The following is a 15,442-nucleotide window of genomic DNA, read 5'->3' on the forward strand; positions in this document are numbered from 1 at the left end:
GCACTGATGTCTAACATGGGCTAGAAGAGCAGGTAGGTTTATAGTTTATAGCTTTTCCCCCCTGGGTTCAAGGTCTGTGGCTCCTTACCATCCCCTGATTTCATGAGTCAGAGAAGAGAGTTGATGGTGGAAATCATAGCAAGACCAGGAAAGGGGGTGGCCAGACAGGCTCCCTTCATCTCAGTGCTGAGCACACAGTAGGTGCTCAGTTAAAGCTGGTGAGGAGTGGCCAGTAAGCGCGTGATTATTTTTTTCTCTACTCTCTTCTTTTGGCCACACAAAATGACCCTCAGCAAAACCACGTAAATAAATACACAGGAGGCACAGGCCGTTGACCCACCTTGGGGATACAGTTCCCCAAAGAAGGAGACAGACAGAGGAGTTCTCCCCAGAGCATGTTATTCTAGTCTCAAAATAAAATACATCTCTCATTTCAAGGTACATTTATTTTAGTTAGGTAGGGTAAGGATTCTGTGAGAGAAACAAAAATGAATAAGCTGGCGTGTGGGAACAGGAATTAAAATAAGCACCGACTTGCCGCCTGCCAACGTGGATGTCCTCACATCCCACTGCCTTATTTTTGGTTCCGTTCTGGTTTGTTTTCTTCCTCGGTACTTTAAAATATGATAGGTAGGTTAGAAAGACAAGCCCGGGATGGTCCTGAAGCGCGTCCTACGGGCAGGGATCCTTCACTGACTCTGCCTCCCTGGATCCCCTCAGCAGCCCTATGGGGAATTACTCTTATTATCCCCCCTTCACTGGACGGGAGGAAAATGGAGTTTAAGACCAGCAAAACGACCTGGCTCAGAGCGAACCACAGGCCAATCCCAGATGTGAATCGAGACTGTAACCCCGAGCTTGGCTTGACCCATTCTGCTCTACTGACCGCATGTATGGAAGCCCCGAGTCTCTCCCTCTCTCTCAGAGCAGATCTGATCCCCAAGGTGGTTAGGTACCCTGGGATTCAGGAGACATGCACAAGCTCTCTGTGTTCCCTGGGTCCTAGTGGCAACTCTAGAAACTGGAGGTGGGCGGGGTGCCTGGGTGGCTCAGTGGGTTAAGCCTCTGCCTTCGGCTCAGGTCATGATCTCAGGATCCTGAGATCAAGCCCCACATCAAGATCTCTGCTCAGCAGGGAGCCTGCTTCTCCCTCGCTCTCTGCCCCTCTGCCTACTTGTGATCTCTCTCTGTGTCAAATAAATAAATAAAATCTTAAAAATAAAATAAAATAAAGAAAGTGTAGGTGGGCAAGGAGGAGTGGGAAGGAGAGGAGGAGGCATGAGGATGTGTGTTCTTAAAATCTCTTCCCCTCCCTGCCTGCCTGAAGTGAAGCTCTCTGAGTAAGGAGAGATGGAGAGGTGCCAGCAGAAGTGAGCAAAACCTGCTCAGTCACCCCAACCCGGGTGCTCCTCAAAACCCCCAATCTTTTAAGGGTAGCATGAATATGGACATAAATTCGGACCAAATCTCGGGCAAACCACCACCTCCCACTACTCCTAGGCTATGTGACCTAGGACAGGAACGGACGCCTCTGATCCTGCTTCCTTACTGGCACAATGGAGGTAAAGAATCCCCAGCTTACAGATTTGCTCTGAGAATTAGGGGAGTCCATGTGTGTGAGGGGCCTATCAGAGCGCCCAGCACATAGGAGAACTGGAATTAGCCGTTATTGGTACTACGCCGCCAGATGCACTAAGATAACACATGCAATAAAGTACATGAATACGATGCTATATAATATGCAACCCTATATGATGATAAGAAATCAAGTGTGGTGGGCGATATGCCCTGGGGAATATAAGGGTGGGGGTCACGGCACTCATCCGGTTTTGTACCCACATGTTCCAGCCATGCAGGGCTCAGCAGGTGTGTGGGGAGAAGAGAACAGACGGCGGCTTCTTCATCTTACCCCAAACCTCTGCCGGTAAAGGCAGCACCTTTTCATCTTCCAGAAGGAGGGAAGCACTTCCTGAAATGCCCCCACTTAATAGGATTATTCCTTTTGCTTTATACGCCATACCTCGTGGGAATGTTCATTTTATCTCTGGCAGCTCATCAGCACAATAATTGTTTCATGATGTAATAACCTGTGTATTAAATCAGACACGGGAGTCTCCTGGATAGATTTTTATACTGAGTTCTATTTCGTGACAGGCTGTCCAGTTGTGGATCTCACCCAAGGGATTCAGTTACTAAAGAACCACAAGTATTTTATTGAAGGTGCCTTCTCCTATAAGAGGAGAAAGGCTATTTCCTGTTGTTGTTGTTGTTGTTATTATTATTATTATTTCATAGTCCAGAAGTATGCTGGTCTGTTGTCAGTTTCAACACACTCATGCTTCCTAATGGACTATATAATTTGCTTATTTATTAGGTTCATTTTTTTCCCTGTTTTTCCCTCACTGCAATGTCACAGGGTAGGATGCTGCCTATTGTACTCACTGCTGTTTCTTTTTTTTAGTGGGGGCCAGGGGAAGAGAGACTCTTAAGCAGGCTCTACCCCCAATGTGGAGCCCAACGCCGGGCTTGATCCTACGATCCTGAGATCGTGACCTGAACTAATCCCAAGAGTTGGATCTCAACCAACTGAGCCACCCAGGCGCCCCATTATTCACTGTTGTTTCTTAATCATCTGGAAAAGTGCCTGTCGCATAGTAAGTGCTTAATAAATACTGTTCAGTTAATCAACAAATTGAAGCACATTTCGGAGCATATTTTTTTGAAGAGCAACCACGGCAGATACAAGAATGTATCTCATTTCTCCTTCTTTTCCTTTTTCTTCTCCTTTTCCTATTCACTCTGGCGGATTTTCACTAGACAAGAACGCAACTCCAAAAATCGGGATTAAATCATATTCACAAAAAGTCGTGAATTTTTAACATCCAAGTTCTCTTCACACAAAGACCTTTTTAATCTCCCAAGGAGACTCAGCTCCACACCCTTATCCGGGGCGAGGGTGGCTGGCTGGCTCCACCCAGACCTAAAGGGGCTTCTTCAATATTTAGGACCACAAGGGACCAAGAGAGAATGGACCCTGATGTAAAATTCCGATTTGCGTAGTGTGAGGACTGGAAGGTACTTTAAGTCCAAACTTCCCATTTTTCAGAAGGGAAAACTGAGGGTCCAGAAGAGAAAACTGGTTGTTGCAAGGCACACAGTACTCAGAACACAGGCAGGAAAAAAAGGCAGATTCCCTTCCTTCCTTCCTTCCTTCCTCCTTTCTTCCCTCCCTCTCTCTCTCTTACTCTCTTCTTCCCTCTTCCCCTGTCCTTTTTCTTGTCTGTCTGTCGTTGTTGAGGGTATGGGCACGCACGTGGGTGCACATGCTTATGTGTCTACTCTCTGCAACAGGAGGGTCTAGGACGAGCCCTGTTTAGCAGCCCATACATAATTTTGACTCAGAAATGTGGATGATTTGATTTCACTCACTTCCCAGTCCTTCCCCACAACCTAGATCCCAAACTTCCTATGCAAGAGTCTTAAGAGGCATTCTGAGCTGAAAGTACCTGAGAAATCAAATCGACTAACCAAACCCGCTATTTTACAGCCGAAAAACAACAGGCTGAATGAAGGAAAGTGAGCTCCCCAGGTCACAAAGCCAGTTAAGAGCCAAGCTGCGGTAGCTGGGGCCCTCAGCACCAGGACACATTCATCTCACTGTCAGGACACTTCTCTGATTTGTGAGTGGCTCTGACGGTCCCATCATGACGGCTGGAAAACCCAGCCTAAGCAAGCACGCCTCAGATCAAGGAAGCAAACTTTTCCACTGAGCGAGTGAATAGAATTCTAATGAGAAAACTAGTAGAAAATAGAATCCTTATGGGATACCCACACAGATACACACCGATATGTGCATACATGATTACTGCATACATCATACAGAAAGGGTGCTTCTTTTTTTAAATACTTGACACTAGGCATGTAATAAATTCACAGAGCTAGCAAGGACATCAAAAACATATTGCTAGTGGAAGCAGATCTTGGCACAACATTTTTGAAAAATGAGCCATCAATATCTGTACAAACTAAAATGTATGCATTCTTTGATCCAGTAATTCCTCTTCCAGGAACTGGGAACCATCTAGAGAAACAGAACTATCACAGATATGTGCATGAGGATGTTTATGAAACTACCGTTTACAGCACAAAAAGGAAAAAAAAATCTGGTGCTCCATCCTTAGGGATATGGCGTCATGAACCGTGATACACCAATTTGTAGAATGTTGTGTGACTCTAATAAAATGAATTATTAGAGAGCTCAAGGGACACCCATCATTTATTAGTTTGTGAGAAAACCAAACTGCAGTGTAACGGGATGGACATGCTTATTTGGACAAAGACTACCACGTCTCTCCAACATGTCTATGTGCATCCATGTCTGGGACACAGGGACAGGAAGGAAAGATGGAAGTCTGTTAAAACTGAGCATCCCAGGGAGAAGGCAGGGGTGGGTGCAGGGGGGAAGACATGATTGCTATTTTCTTCATACATCTTTAAATGTTTATGCTGACTACAATAATATATATTACTTTGAAAAAAAAATTCAGACAAAAAATTTCTAAAGACAAAGATGGAAGAAACCCAGAAAGAGTCCACTGGATCTCATTTCAGTCTCCCTTTTCCCCCTATAGACACGCAGTAGCAGGAACACTATGAGAGAATTATTCAGGGCAACCAAGAGAAGCTCGAAGCTGCCTCTCTCTGCCTCTAGCTGCCGTGACCATGGTTTGAGCTAGTTACTTCTCCCATCCAAGTGTCCTGATCCTGAAGCAGGAAGTGACCTGCCAGGAACCAACAGGAAGTGACTTGACGAGCAGACGCAGCAAAGGAGATGTGAACAGAGCACCAGCAAAACTCATCCTTTACCACAGGAAGGGGGCTCCATCTCCTTCAAGGAGAGGGTGGCTCAGGATGCTTGACGCTACCCTGCCCCACAGAAGAACTCACAGCCATAAATAAACCAGGCAGGACCCACTCTACATAAAACTAAGAAGCAGAGAGAAGCTAAGTTTGGCAGTCAGGCCTTCTAGGCACCTGAAGCAGCTTCTGGAAAGGTGGCCTCATCTCCATGGGCTTCTGTGTTCAGTCCTAACTGCAGGTTGAATGAAAACGACTGACCCACGGAGGCAGAGGTCCTGACTGGGACAGTGTGACCACGAGGTTTCCACTATGACAAAATTGCCTTTCCTGAAGCCCTAACTGGGCCCATCTTCCAGGGTGAGTGTTCCAAGGAGAAATGTCATCATCAACTCCCATAACTTCAAGAGCCGTGCACATGAATACACAAAACTTTCCTTCTGTGGGGATGGCCCCGGCCTCTGATCCACCACAGCTCAGAAACCAGAGGGAAGAAGGGAAGAGAGGTCGACTTACCAAGCCAACTTCTGTTTAAGTACACAGACACAAACACTGGGGGGACCGTGAAGAAATCTACCACAGAGTTCACTTCCAGCCAGAACCACAGCTTATCATTGGCTGCAATAAACTGGGGAGAGAGAAATGGAGAAAAATAAGAGAGGCACGACGCTGGCATTCTAAGTATATGCTTTTGCCAAAGGCTATGTTTTGGGTTTTCACCGGGGCCTGGAGGGAGATGGTCTGTCCTTCTCATAGCTATACCAATCACAGGCTATTTCTGTCTGAGAATTCGGTTATACAGTGTTTTCTAAAGAGTGACTGTAGACTCTGTTAACCTTGGAGAAATATTAGGCAATCAGTTTTCCTGTGGTTTTCAACAGCATTATAGGAAAATCTGAATGGTCTCACCTTCACTAGACTCTAATGGAAACAGAACTCTCAGTAAAGCGTGTACGTACTTATCCATGCACACAGACGTGTGCATACACTTGTACACACAATCTCCGTAATACACATTCTGTACAGCTCACTTCATAGACAGGCTCTACTACAAATCCTCCAAGCCCCTGAATGCTACCAATATCCTGCCTCGATTCAAGCCTCACAGCTGAATCCCTCAGGATTCAGCTAAGTGAGCCCCGATAAACATAATTTTAAGAGAAGTTTCCTTTTTTTCCATTTAAGACAACAATACATTTATATTTTGAGAGATGAGAGACATTCAGCCAGGAGAGACATATTAGCTACGTCAATCCCTGTTTCTCTTCCCTGGAACAAGATTTTAACATGTACTTCCGAAAATGTGAAGTTCAGGAAAAAAGCTCTCTCAGACACTGCAAATCAGAACATGGGTCTCTTTTCACCCCTGGAAACACCGGGCTTCATCTCTGCAAGAGCGGAGGCCGGCGGCGCATGGCCCCTGAGGACAAGCTGCCCCATGGTGACAGAGTTGTGGGATCAGACTTACCCGCAGACCAAAGTAGAGAAGGAAGAACACGTTGAAAGCCATGTCGATCTGTAATGTGAAATCTTTGTAGAAATTCTGGCAGGATTCTATTGGGCTATTAGACAGGAAGAAGAAAAAAGCAAGAGGTAAATGAAAATTTTTGTCACATCTTACACATACAGTGTAGTACTGGAGCTCGGGGTAGAGGACAAAATGAATCTCCATCGACTAAAACATTTGGTCTTTCTACCCTCTGTGATAATCAAGCAAGCATGGCCAAGGGGTCTTTCCATTCAACCATTCAGTCTTTTGTTCTTTTGTTTGTTTTTGTAATCATATATTTATATATATATATAAATTATGTTTATTATCATTCAACAGTTGAGCTAAAAATCTTACAAGGATCATGCAGACACCTTGGAGGAAGGACAAGCAGGAGAGACCATCATACTCCTTAATTCCACATTAACCCTTAAAGGACTGACTTCTTTCTTTCAGAGGACACATACCAAAGCTCCAAACAGTCCCTCACACCCTCTAGCACATTGGAAGTAGAACCCATTTTCAGTTAAACACAGCGGCTGTGTTTGAGACCTCTTGAAAGCCATTGGCTGATGAATAATAAAGGACCCAGGAGCATCTCAGGAAAGCTGTGGCGGAGAGGATCCTGGTTGACGTTCTGGGCTAAACTAAGTATGGACTTGATGTATAGCGCTCTGATCTGGAGAAAGAAGCATTGCCCAACTGGTAAGTTCAAGACCATTAAACCAAAATGTTGAAGCAGTACTCTAAGGGTTAATTTTTTCTTTTTCTTTTTCTTTTTTTTTTTTGGCATGCAAGTTAATGGGCTTTGTGTGTGTCAAGCAGCCAATGCGAACCCCCAGCACACCCTGCTTTGTTCAAGAGTAGACAGTTCAAAAAGGTACTACTATACAAACTGGTACATGGCTTCCGTGTGCTTTCCCGTGTCAAACTGATCAGAGGATCAGTGTGGGAAAAGTCCCAAGTTTGGGGCTGGGTGGGAAGCAGGAAAGCCTCATAAAGCATCTCAAAGCTGTGGATGAAAATTCATAGTAGACTGTTATCAGTAAGCAAATGGTACCACTCGGGGCCAGAAACATAAAGAAGGTGAAGTGAGGGAAAGGGGAGGGAGTATGGGGAGAAGCAAAATACTTTTCCTGGAAGGAAAGCAACGTGGACCTTTGGGCCAGGAGGGCGCTAGCCTGAGAAGTGCAGGATGGAGGATTTCCGAGTACCACCACTTTGGAAATCGCTATACGCAATACCAGTTAGTATAGTTGTACTTCTGCGAGGACAATGCTTGGTTGTTCAACAGGCAGGAATCTGTGCAGTATGGGAATGCAGGGCCCACAGAGAGGGGCGGTGGGTCGGTCTATGGGGCTCTCCAATCATATTACATGCACTGGATTTATCCATTCTTCATCTCTAGAACAAGTCAAACATGCCCTTTGTCATCTCCTACATCACAAATAGGCGGGAAAACCTCCAGACAAGCATGGGATGGGGGGCATCTACATTTGCATTGACCAACTAAGCAGACTGAAGAAAAAGCAAATGCTGGAAAACATTTCTTTTATAAAGGAAATGGCAGCTCCTAGGTTTTCGCTAAGGTGGGCAAGTGGGAGGGAAGACAGCATGGAATTTGCTTCGTCCTATGCTGGAAGCAGTCAGGAGCCCAAAAGCTAAACCTCTGCTCTTTGCCTCCTCCCCTACTTGGGTATTTCTTTAAATGAAAAAAGGAAAATCCAGACCTAGAGTTACTAAGAGACACTTCTGCAATCCCCAAGCCAGGATAGTGTTTTGTTTCATGTCAAAAACAAGACCCACAAGGTCCACAGGTGTCAGAATTCTTAGCTACTCTAGTCACAGTGACAAGAAGTACATGAACTAAGTTGACCAGAAATCCACTACAGATTCCAAGGGATGAAGAGACAATGCATCTCTGTGATACATAAGCTGCTGGTATGATGGGTTACTGAAGAATAGATGGTGTGGGTGTGTGTGGGTGTGTGTGTGTGTGTGTGTAAGAGAGTGATCAAAGAGTGAGGACAGGAAGCTCTGTTGGTAAATGCTGCACTCGTGCTTTTACTTGTACCAGTAGTGACTTCAATGTGCATTTAAAGTCATATTCATCAAGATGGGCGGTCATAGTCAAAGGGACTGAGAGAAAGTCTTGATTCCCAAGTCTATTTTTGGAAAACCCACTTTCACTTGACCAAGGTCAAACAATAACCTTACTATTGCCCACACAATAGTTATTGGTGATATATTTGGGGGTCCTGTGAATTTCCTAGCTTCCAATAATTCCATGGCCTTTGTGGTTAATTTGGTAGCAAACTTAAAATGCATCTAATAGATGGGGCGCCTGGGTGGCTCAGTGGGTTAAAGCCACTGCCTTCGGCTCAGGTCATGATCCCAGGGTCTTAGGATCGAGCCCCGCATCGGGCTCTCTGCTCAGCGGGGAGCCTGCTTCCTCCTCTCTCTCTGCCTGCTGTGATCTCTGTCTGTCCGATAAATAAATAAATAATTTTAAAAAATGCATCTAATAGGTAAAACATTTGCTAGGCTGTGGAGGGGAATGGGATAGTGGGGGGAAGATGTTAGCTGAATGCCATTGAGGATATTTTGGTTCAGCATAAACAGAAGCATATGTTCAAAAGAGCATAAGGAATCAGGCTGTAGCAACTTCTTTCCATTGATCCTTTTCTTCCCTGTCATTTCCACTGTTCCTTCTTATACCGCCCATACTCAAAGGCAGTAAGAGAGGGCTTTCTGCTCAAGGACACTGTGTTGAAAAAAATATACCACAACAGCACCCCTGATTTACAGAAAACAGTACTGCAAACATAACACACCTTTTCCTTAGTACTTCTTTCAAAAAGTTTGAACTGATTTAATCACTGTTTCATAGTATTCCTTGAGTCCTAGACTTTGAGCTGAAAAATGAAAGCTGCTGGTATGAGCAGCCTGTCCTCTGGCTGAAGCTTGCCAAGGACACCAGTACACTCTGCTAAGAAGGAAGAGACAAAAAGCAGAAAACTCTGGGATAAAAGAGGCCGAGCCTCTGCGACCCAAGTGATGGGGGAGATCTGTTTTCTATCCCTTTTAGCTCCTTCCCGCTTGCCACGAGAGTCCAAGGAGAAATGTCCTGCCTAGTTTTCTCAAGTGCCAGTAGAACTGTTTATCAGGACCTCCTCTGAGATAAAGCCTCTGAGTGCCTGCACACAAACTCACACAATCAGAGACCACAGAGCAGAGATTCTAAAGCCCCATCATTTCACTTCCTGAATGGAAACAACCCACAGAGAAGTTCACCGATCTTATAAAAAGAAAATATATAATTCAACAATAAAAGGGCTGGACATATCAGCCAGAACTTATTTTCCTCCCCAAAGAGGTTATTATATTAATAATTAATGCTCATTGTAGGATAGAAAATGAAATACAAACTCCTCTTCCTTCTTGTGTACACTAGAGTTCCTTGTCTGGATACACAGAAGTTTCAAGAGATAGAAAAGAAATCCCCCCCCTTTTTTTTAAACACAAAAAATGGTGACTCCAAAGTCCACACTTAAATTTGGATCGCCACTGCTACGAGGCATGCCCACGTCAGAATAGGCTGTGTGTGGATATATGTTGCCAATAGAAAAAAAAAAAAAAAGTGGAGTTTTAAAAACTGAAATAGGGATACTGGTTCTGATCCTTATAGTAGTAAATGGACCCTCCCTAAATTGTTCCTGGTTAAACTAATGACTTCCCAATGAGAACACACAAGTTAGTTGGTAACTGGTGGATTCCTCATTCTTCGACTCCCACAGTCCATGGGTCAAATGTGATACTAAAACCTTATGGTTAGTGTTTTCACCAGGACTCTATGACACTTTCAAAAGAACCTCGATCAAGAGCTGCGTGTAGGAGAGTCATCTTATTTCCTCTTGGCCATCCAGTAAACATATCTGTATCATTTAGTTGTCTATAGAGGAAAAGGAGACTCATCCAGAATGGCAAACATATCTCTTTCTTCATCTATTTAACAATATATCTAGTGAAGACCCTTGAGTGGGAAGAGCCAACAGTCCTTCTTGAAACTGACTTAAGACCTTGTCTCTCCAAAGTCCAGGGCAAGCAATGGCTAGCCAGGTTTTCTTTCAAGGGGCAGGCACTAAAGAGGAAAAAAATCTCACTTCCAGCAGTTGGTATCCTCTGGATACCTGCATCATCTCCAAAAGGGTAGTAAGTGCCCTTTCTTCTCAGAGAAGAAAAGGCTCCCTGGTGTTACCTGAAAGTCTGTTTTCCTGACTCCCTGGGTCTGGCTGCTTAACCTAGTGAGGATATTTCTCTAGGACAGTGGTTCTCAAACTTTAGCATGTACCTGGAAGCCTTATTAAAACACTGACAGGTCCCTTCCAGAGTTTAGTAGGGCTGGGGAGGAGCCCTGGGAATTTATATTTCTAACAGTTTCCCAGATACTGCTGCTTGTCTGGGGACCAAACTTTGAGAACCACTGCTTCAGAAGAACTTTCTTGCAACTACACACTAATTACAGGTGTTGCTACTCGAGAAGATTCCCATTCAGACCTGAACAGAGATGATTAAACATTTGAGCCCACCCCCAGATCACCAGCTGCATACCACTTAACTAATTGCCAAGATCAAGAGGTTGAACAGGTATTTTCACTTTCAGGTGGGAACAAGGGGGGGGTGGAATTAAGATGATACAGAGAAGTAATTACCACACCACTATGCGAGCTTCACCAACGAGATTCTAATTAACAGAGTGCCTGAGGAGCACATTTTTTAGTTTAACATTAAAAGGAAAAATGAAGTATAGATGGGGAGAGGTTACGAAGACCATCATTTATAAAAGATCACATAATGTTAAGCAGTTTAGGGACATCAACAGCAGCACATATCTAAGATGATTTAATAAATAACCACAGGAGAGGGAAGGGATTTAACTGAGGAACAAGATAGCACTTTATGAAATCATTTCCAACATTTGAATTCTCCTCGCTCTTGTGGCTAGTCCCTTTTTAAATTGGACGGAGCCTTCTCAATTCCCACCAGGATTACAGACCACCAGAGTGCAGGTCCACAGCATCAGACATGAGTCAATACAGTAAGTTTAATGATTTCAGACTCTTCTCCTAATCTCACCTCTGCAATGTTATCAGATTAATTTAATTAAAGATGTCATTCATCTGCCATCATGGCTCCCTCCTGCCTCAGACATCAGCTCTAACCCTGGCTGTGATGAACCTCTGAAACTCAACCTCACTACATGTCCTATTTTATTTCCTATCATCTGCTCCTCGCCAAGTCCTTTGCTACTATGAGCTGGTACCTTCCTTATCTCATGAATGTGACCCAGACATTCCAAATTCTAAATTCTATGCTTTTGCTGTGGCCTCTTCAAATGCTCCCCCCTCTTTGGGTTCAAACCTCAGGCAACCTTCAAAGCCAACTGAAAGGCAGAGAGAGCTCAGTAAATTACTCATGCCCTCACTGACCTTCATCATCTCTGAATCCCTATATCATTAGGAGCGAGGAATTCTGAACTTATAACGTTGATTCTCCTCTAATCCACTATAATACCACCTGGTAGTTGTATAGAGCTTGCATGTACTATTGCATTTGGTCCTTATAACCTGGCAAAATAAAGCAGACCATTTGTTGAAATCCCCGTTTTGCGGACTTCTGAGAAGTAGAGTCTCAGAAACCCATACAGAATCATGTAGCTAAGTGGAACGGTTCAGGCCGAGACCCAACAGACTTTCTGCCGCACCAGAAAGGAGACTTCTTCTCCAGAAGAACCGCAACATCCTTGGAGAGGTAAAAGAAACATAAGATACAGCACTACTATCTATAGACACTGGCATGGGGCTTTTTCAAAAACAATGAGGGTGCACTGGTTTATAGAGGAGGTGAAACTGCCCCCAGGAAATTTTAACGTGTTTGCCGAGTGGTCTGGGAAAATTCACAGGGAGCTGACCTGTCCAACTTGTGTCGAACCCTGCTCTGTAAAGACAGTCATACAGGACATTACTAACCCCCAGGAGTGCTTCCGGGACCCCTGAGGAACTAGTGGCATCATGGAGCAAGACCCCATCTGCTGAAGTAAGTTCCTTTCCTAGTTATCCATCTGCTTAAATGTGGATGACCCTCAAAATGCTCTAATTTTCTCTTTATCCTCTCTTATTCTAAAAGAGCAAGAATGGATATAGTAATGGACAATGTTTTGATACTTTGAACACTTCTAATTATGGAATAGACTGTAAAGTTTTGCATCCCATTCTAATCAACTGAAGTAAAGAAAAATGATAACATCATATAGTCGTGGAGACTATGGAACTTCTCTGCAGCTGAGAGGGAAAAAATCTAAATGATTGGATGTTTTTCTAATAACGTCTGGATATACTGGATAAGCAAAGTGCCTACAAAATAGAAATAAAAGCCTCTAGCTGATCAGAATTCTATGAGAGCAAAATATTTTTAAAGGGAGGCAATTCTTTGCAATATACTCCAAGTTATTGGTATTATTATTACTCACATAATTTTAGATCTCAGACAAATACCTTCTAAGTTAATAGTAATAATGGATTTAGTGCAAATGATAAGATAGTAATTAACCACTGAGAAAGTAATAATCTTTATGCAGAACATTTGTCTTCTAACCTAGACAGCACTCCAGGTCTCGAATGGATCCAAGTTGAAAGCTTTCTATGCTTTAGCTTTCATTAGTGCCCCCATTTTAACTACCTTGTCAGAGTTATGTACTTAAGAGCTTATCTTTCCAACATTAGTGCTTTTAGTGTTCACACTGAGTGGAGCATATATTCAATAACTTGTGTAGGCTCTATCTTTTTTTACCAAACAGAAGCCAGCTTCTTCTGCTGACCATCATTTTGACTTTATCCCATATTATCTGAGTAGATATCTTCTACGATATTATTATTGTTGCTGGGGGAGTTTGTGTTCAGTTACTAATCAATATGAATGACAATGACCTCAAAAGGAGCCTTTTCTAAATCTTAAAACCCTTGTTTTAGACCTTGCTATGGTTCTAATATGAACAGAAAACGTTTTTTTGTTACTTGATCCCAAGCCAGTTGGTTAAATGGCTTTGTTGGGAAATCTTCAGTTATGGGTTTGTGTCAATAGGTCTATTAATCGTTCTGACAACATCAGACTTCCAATTACGCCTCCACTCAGTTGACGAGATGTGAGCCAATACCCACAAATATATGCCTCATTAGGGTCATGGTGAAATGAACTGGCAAATGAAAAGGTGGTATATAAACCCTTACTGCTCTGGAATCCCCTGTGCTCTGCCTTCTTGAGCTCGGACTGTTATGGAGAATCCTGGAACAATGATAGTGGTAGACTTCAGAGCAGTTGTATGGCTCAGGGTACCTACCTGAATAATCGTCCTAATAATTAAACATTCGTCAAGGAGACAGAATTACATAGATCACCGATGAAGAGGACAAAATACGTCAGTTCCTTACACACTGGATTTCTCAGTGAAACACTGATAATCTGTTTTCATGAAACTCAGATGGTGAAATCTCTGTCGCTTTCTGACAGAGTTCCTCTAAATTTTCTCCTAAGGTTTCAAGATGCTATCTGAGCCTAGGGTCTTTTTCTCATCTTCACTCCTTATCATTTTATCCATTTAGGCACCCAAAAAAGTAAATCGAAAGCAAAATGTGAGCACCACGGACATTACTAATCCCCAGAAGTGCTTCCAGGGCCCCTGAGGGGTAGTGGCTTCGTGGAGCCTGACCCCATCTGCTGAGGGTGAGTTCCTCTGCTGGTGGAGAACATAACTCTTAGTTACTTGTCTGTTTCAAGATGGATGACCCTCAAGACACCCCATGTTTCTCTGATGGAGTTGAGAAGTTGACCTCAAGCACGGATAAGTTAGGTTGTTTTGTAATTCGATGGAAGAGTTAAAATTCCAGCTCTATTGTTATTAGCTGTATTACTGTAGGCAAATAATCTGAATTCCACACCTTGATTTTTTCATCTGCAAACTGGAGATAAGAATACAAACCTCAAAGGCTGTTTCAAGAATGAAATCAGATAATGAGGAAAGACTAAGTGCTGAATAGGTGATCGTTATTTTTAAAACTAAGGTAATAACAATAGTGATAAATAAGGACTGTTTGTAGAAAAATGCCAAAAAAGGCAATCATCCCAATGAACAAAAACTGATAGAATCAATTATTTTGCACTTAATTTTCCCTTTGTACCTGCTTTATTGCTTCCTTATCGGGTGCTGTAATATAATTCAAATGCCCAATAGGTTGTGCAGGGAGTTAACATCTGGTGTCATTCTATACATTAGAGCATTACATTTGGGTAATATTAAGGAAGGAACACCAGGGAAATTATATTTCCATGAAGGCAGCCACATAGTCTCATAAATATTAAATAATTAACCAAGATTTCCTGACAGAGAAAGCAATGAGTCACTTTAATGAGTGGCCACGAGAGGTTGTGTATTTTTTTTTTCCCCAGGTCTTTAGCGGAAGAGAGAGTTTCATTTGCCTGGTTGGCTTACCGTGAATCTGGAGGAGAGGCAGGGAAGCAACCAGTCCTCTGTCTCCTAAAGATCTCTTCCAATTCTACGTCGATAAGATCATGTATTTCTTCACCGTTGGACTCTTGGAATGATGTCCAAGACAACCTACCCACTAATGCTTATTTTCTCCAATTTGTCTACAGACTACAATTATTTCAATCACAGTTGTTATCAGACTGGAATTAGTGTTCATATTTGCCAGCAACTTTTATGTAATAAATCAGAGTTAAGCTACTACACGAAACAGAGTCTTGCCAAATGAGTGCTGCTTTGGTTCTCACTGAACTGTCTGAGAACCCATGACCAACTGCTTCTTACTCTTATTTCTCTACCTCCTTCGACTCAAGCCATCTCTTCCTCAATAAACTCTTGGTTATTTAGTAGAGGGATGGGATAAAGTAGATAATTCAAATACACACACACATACACACATAAGTACTACAAAACAGACTGAGAATTCTTCAAGGGCAGGGTCAGTGAGATGTACAGTTGTAGAGTGGCACATGTGGGCGGGGACACATGCACACACA

The 15,442-nt window shown here is 43.2% G+C and overlaps 1 protein-coding gene and 1 long non-coding RNA gene across 26 annotated transcripts in view; one reads left to right on the forward strand and one right to left on the reverse strand.

The window, feature by feature from the left end:
- The window catches only part of KCNMA1 (potassium calcium-activated channel subfamily M alpha 1), a 730,733-nt gene that overhangs the window by 298,098 nt on the left and 417,193 nt on the right, over window positions 1-15,442 (reverse strand). For all 25 annotated transcript variants that reach the window (XM_045083539.1, XM_045083521.1, XM_045083540.1 and 22 more), the window contains exons 4-5: window positions 6,326-6,419; window positions 5,374-5,485 (exon numbers count right to left, since the gene is read on the reverse strand). In XM_045083539.1, the coding sequence (XP_044939474.1) occupies window positions 5,374-5,485; window positions 6,326-6,419 (206 nt within the window). The remainder of the gene's footprint in view (window positions 1-5,373; window positions 5,486-6,325; window positions 6,420-15,442) is intronic.
- Window positions 11,747-15,150, forward strand: LOC106007112. Its single transcript, XR_001181665.2, has 3 exons — window positions 11,747-12,442; window positions 14,005-14,125; window positions 14,849-15,150. It is a non-coding gene; the product is annotated as an uncharacterized LOC106007112 (long non-coding RNA).

This window comes from Mustela putorius, unplaced genomic scaffold, assembly GCF_011764305.1.
Source record: "Mustela putorius furo isolate JIRA1106 unplaced genomic scaffold, ASM1176430v1.1 tig00000698_pilon_pilon_pilon, whole genome shotgun sequence".
Classification (NCBI taxonomy): Eukaryota; Metazoa; Chordata; class Mammalia; order Carnivora; family Mustelidae; genus Mustela; species Mustela putorius.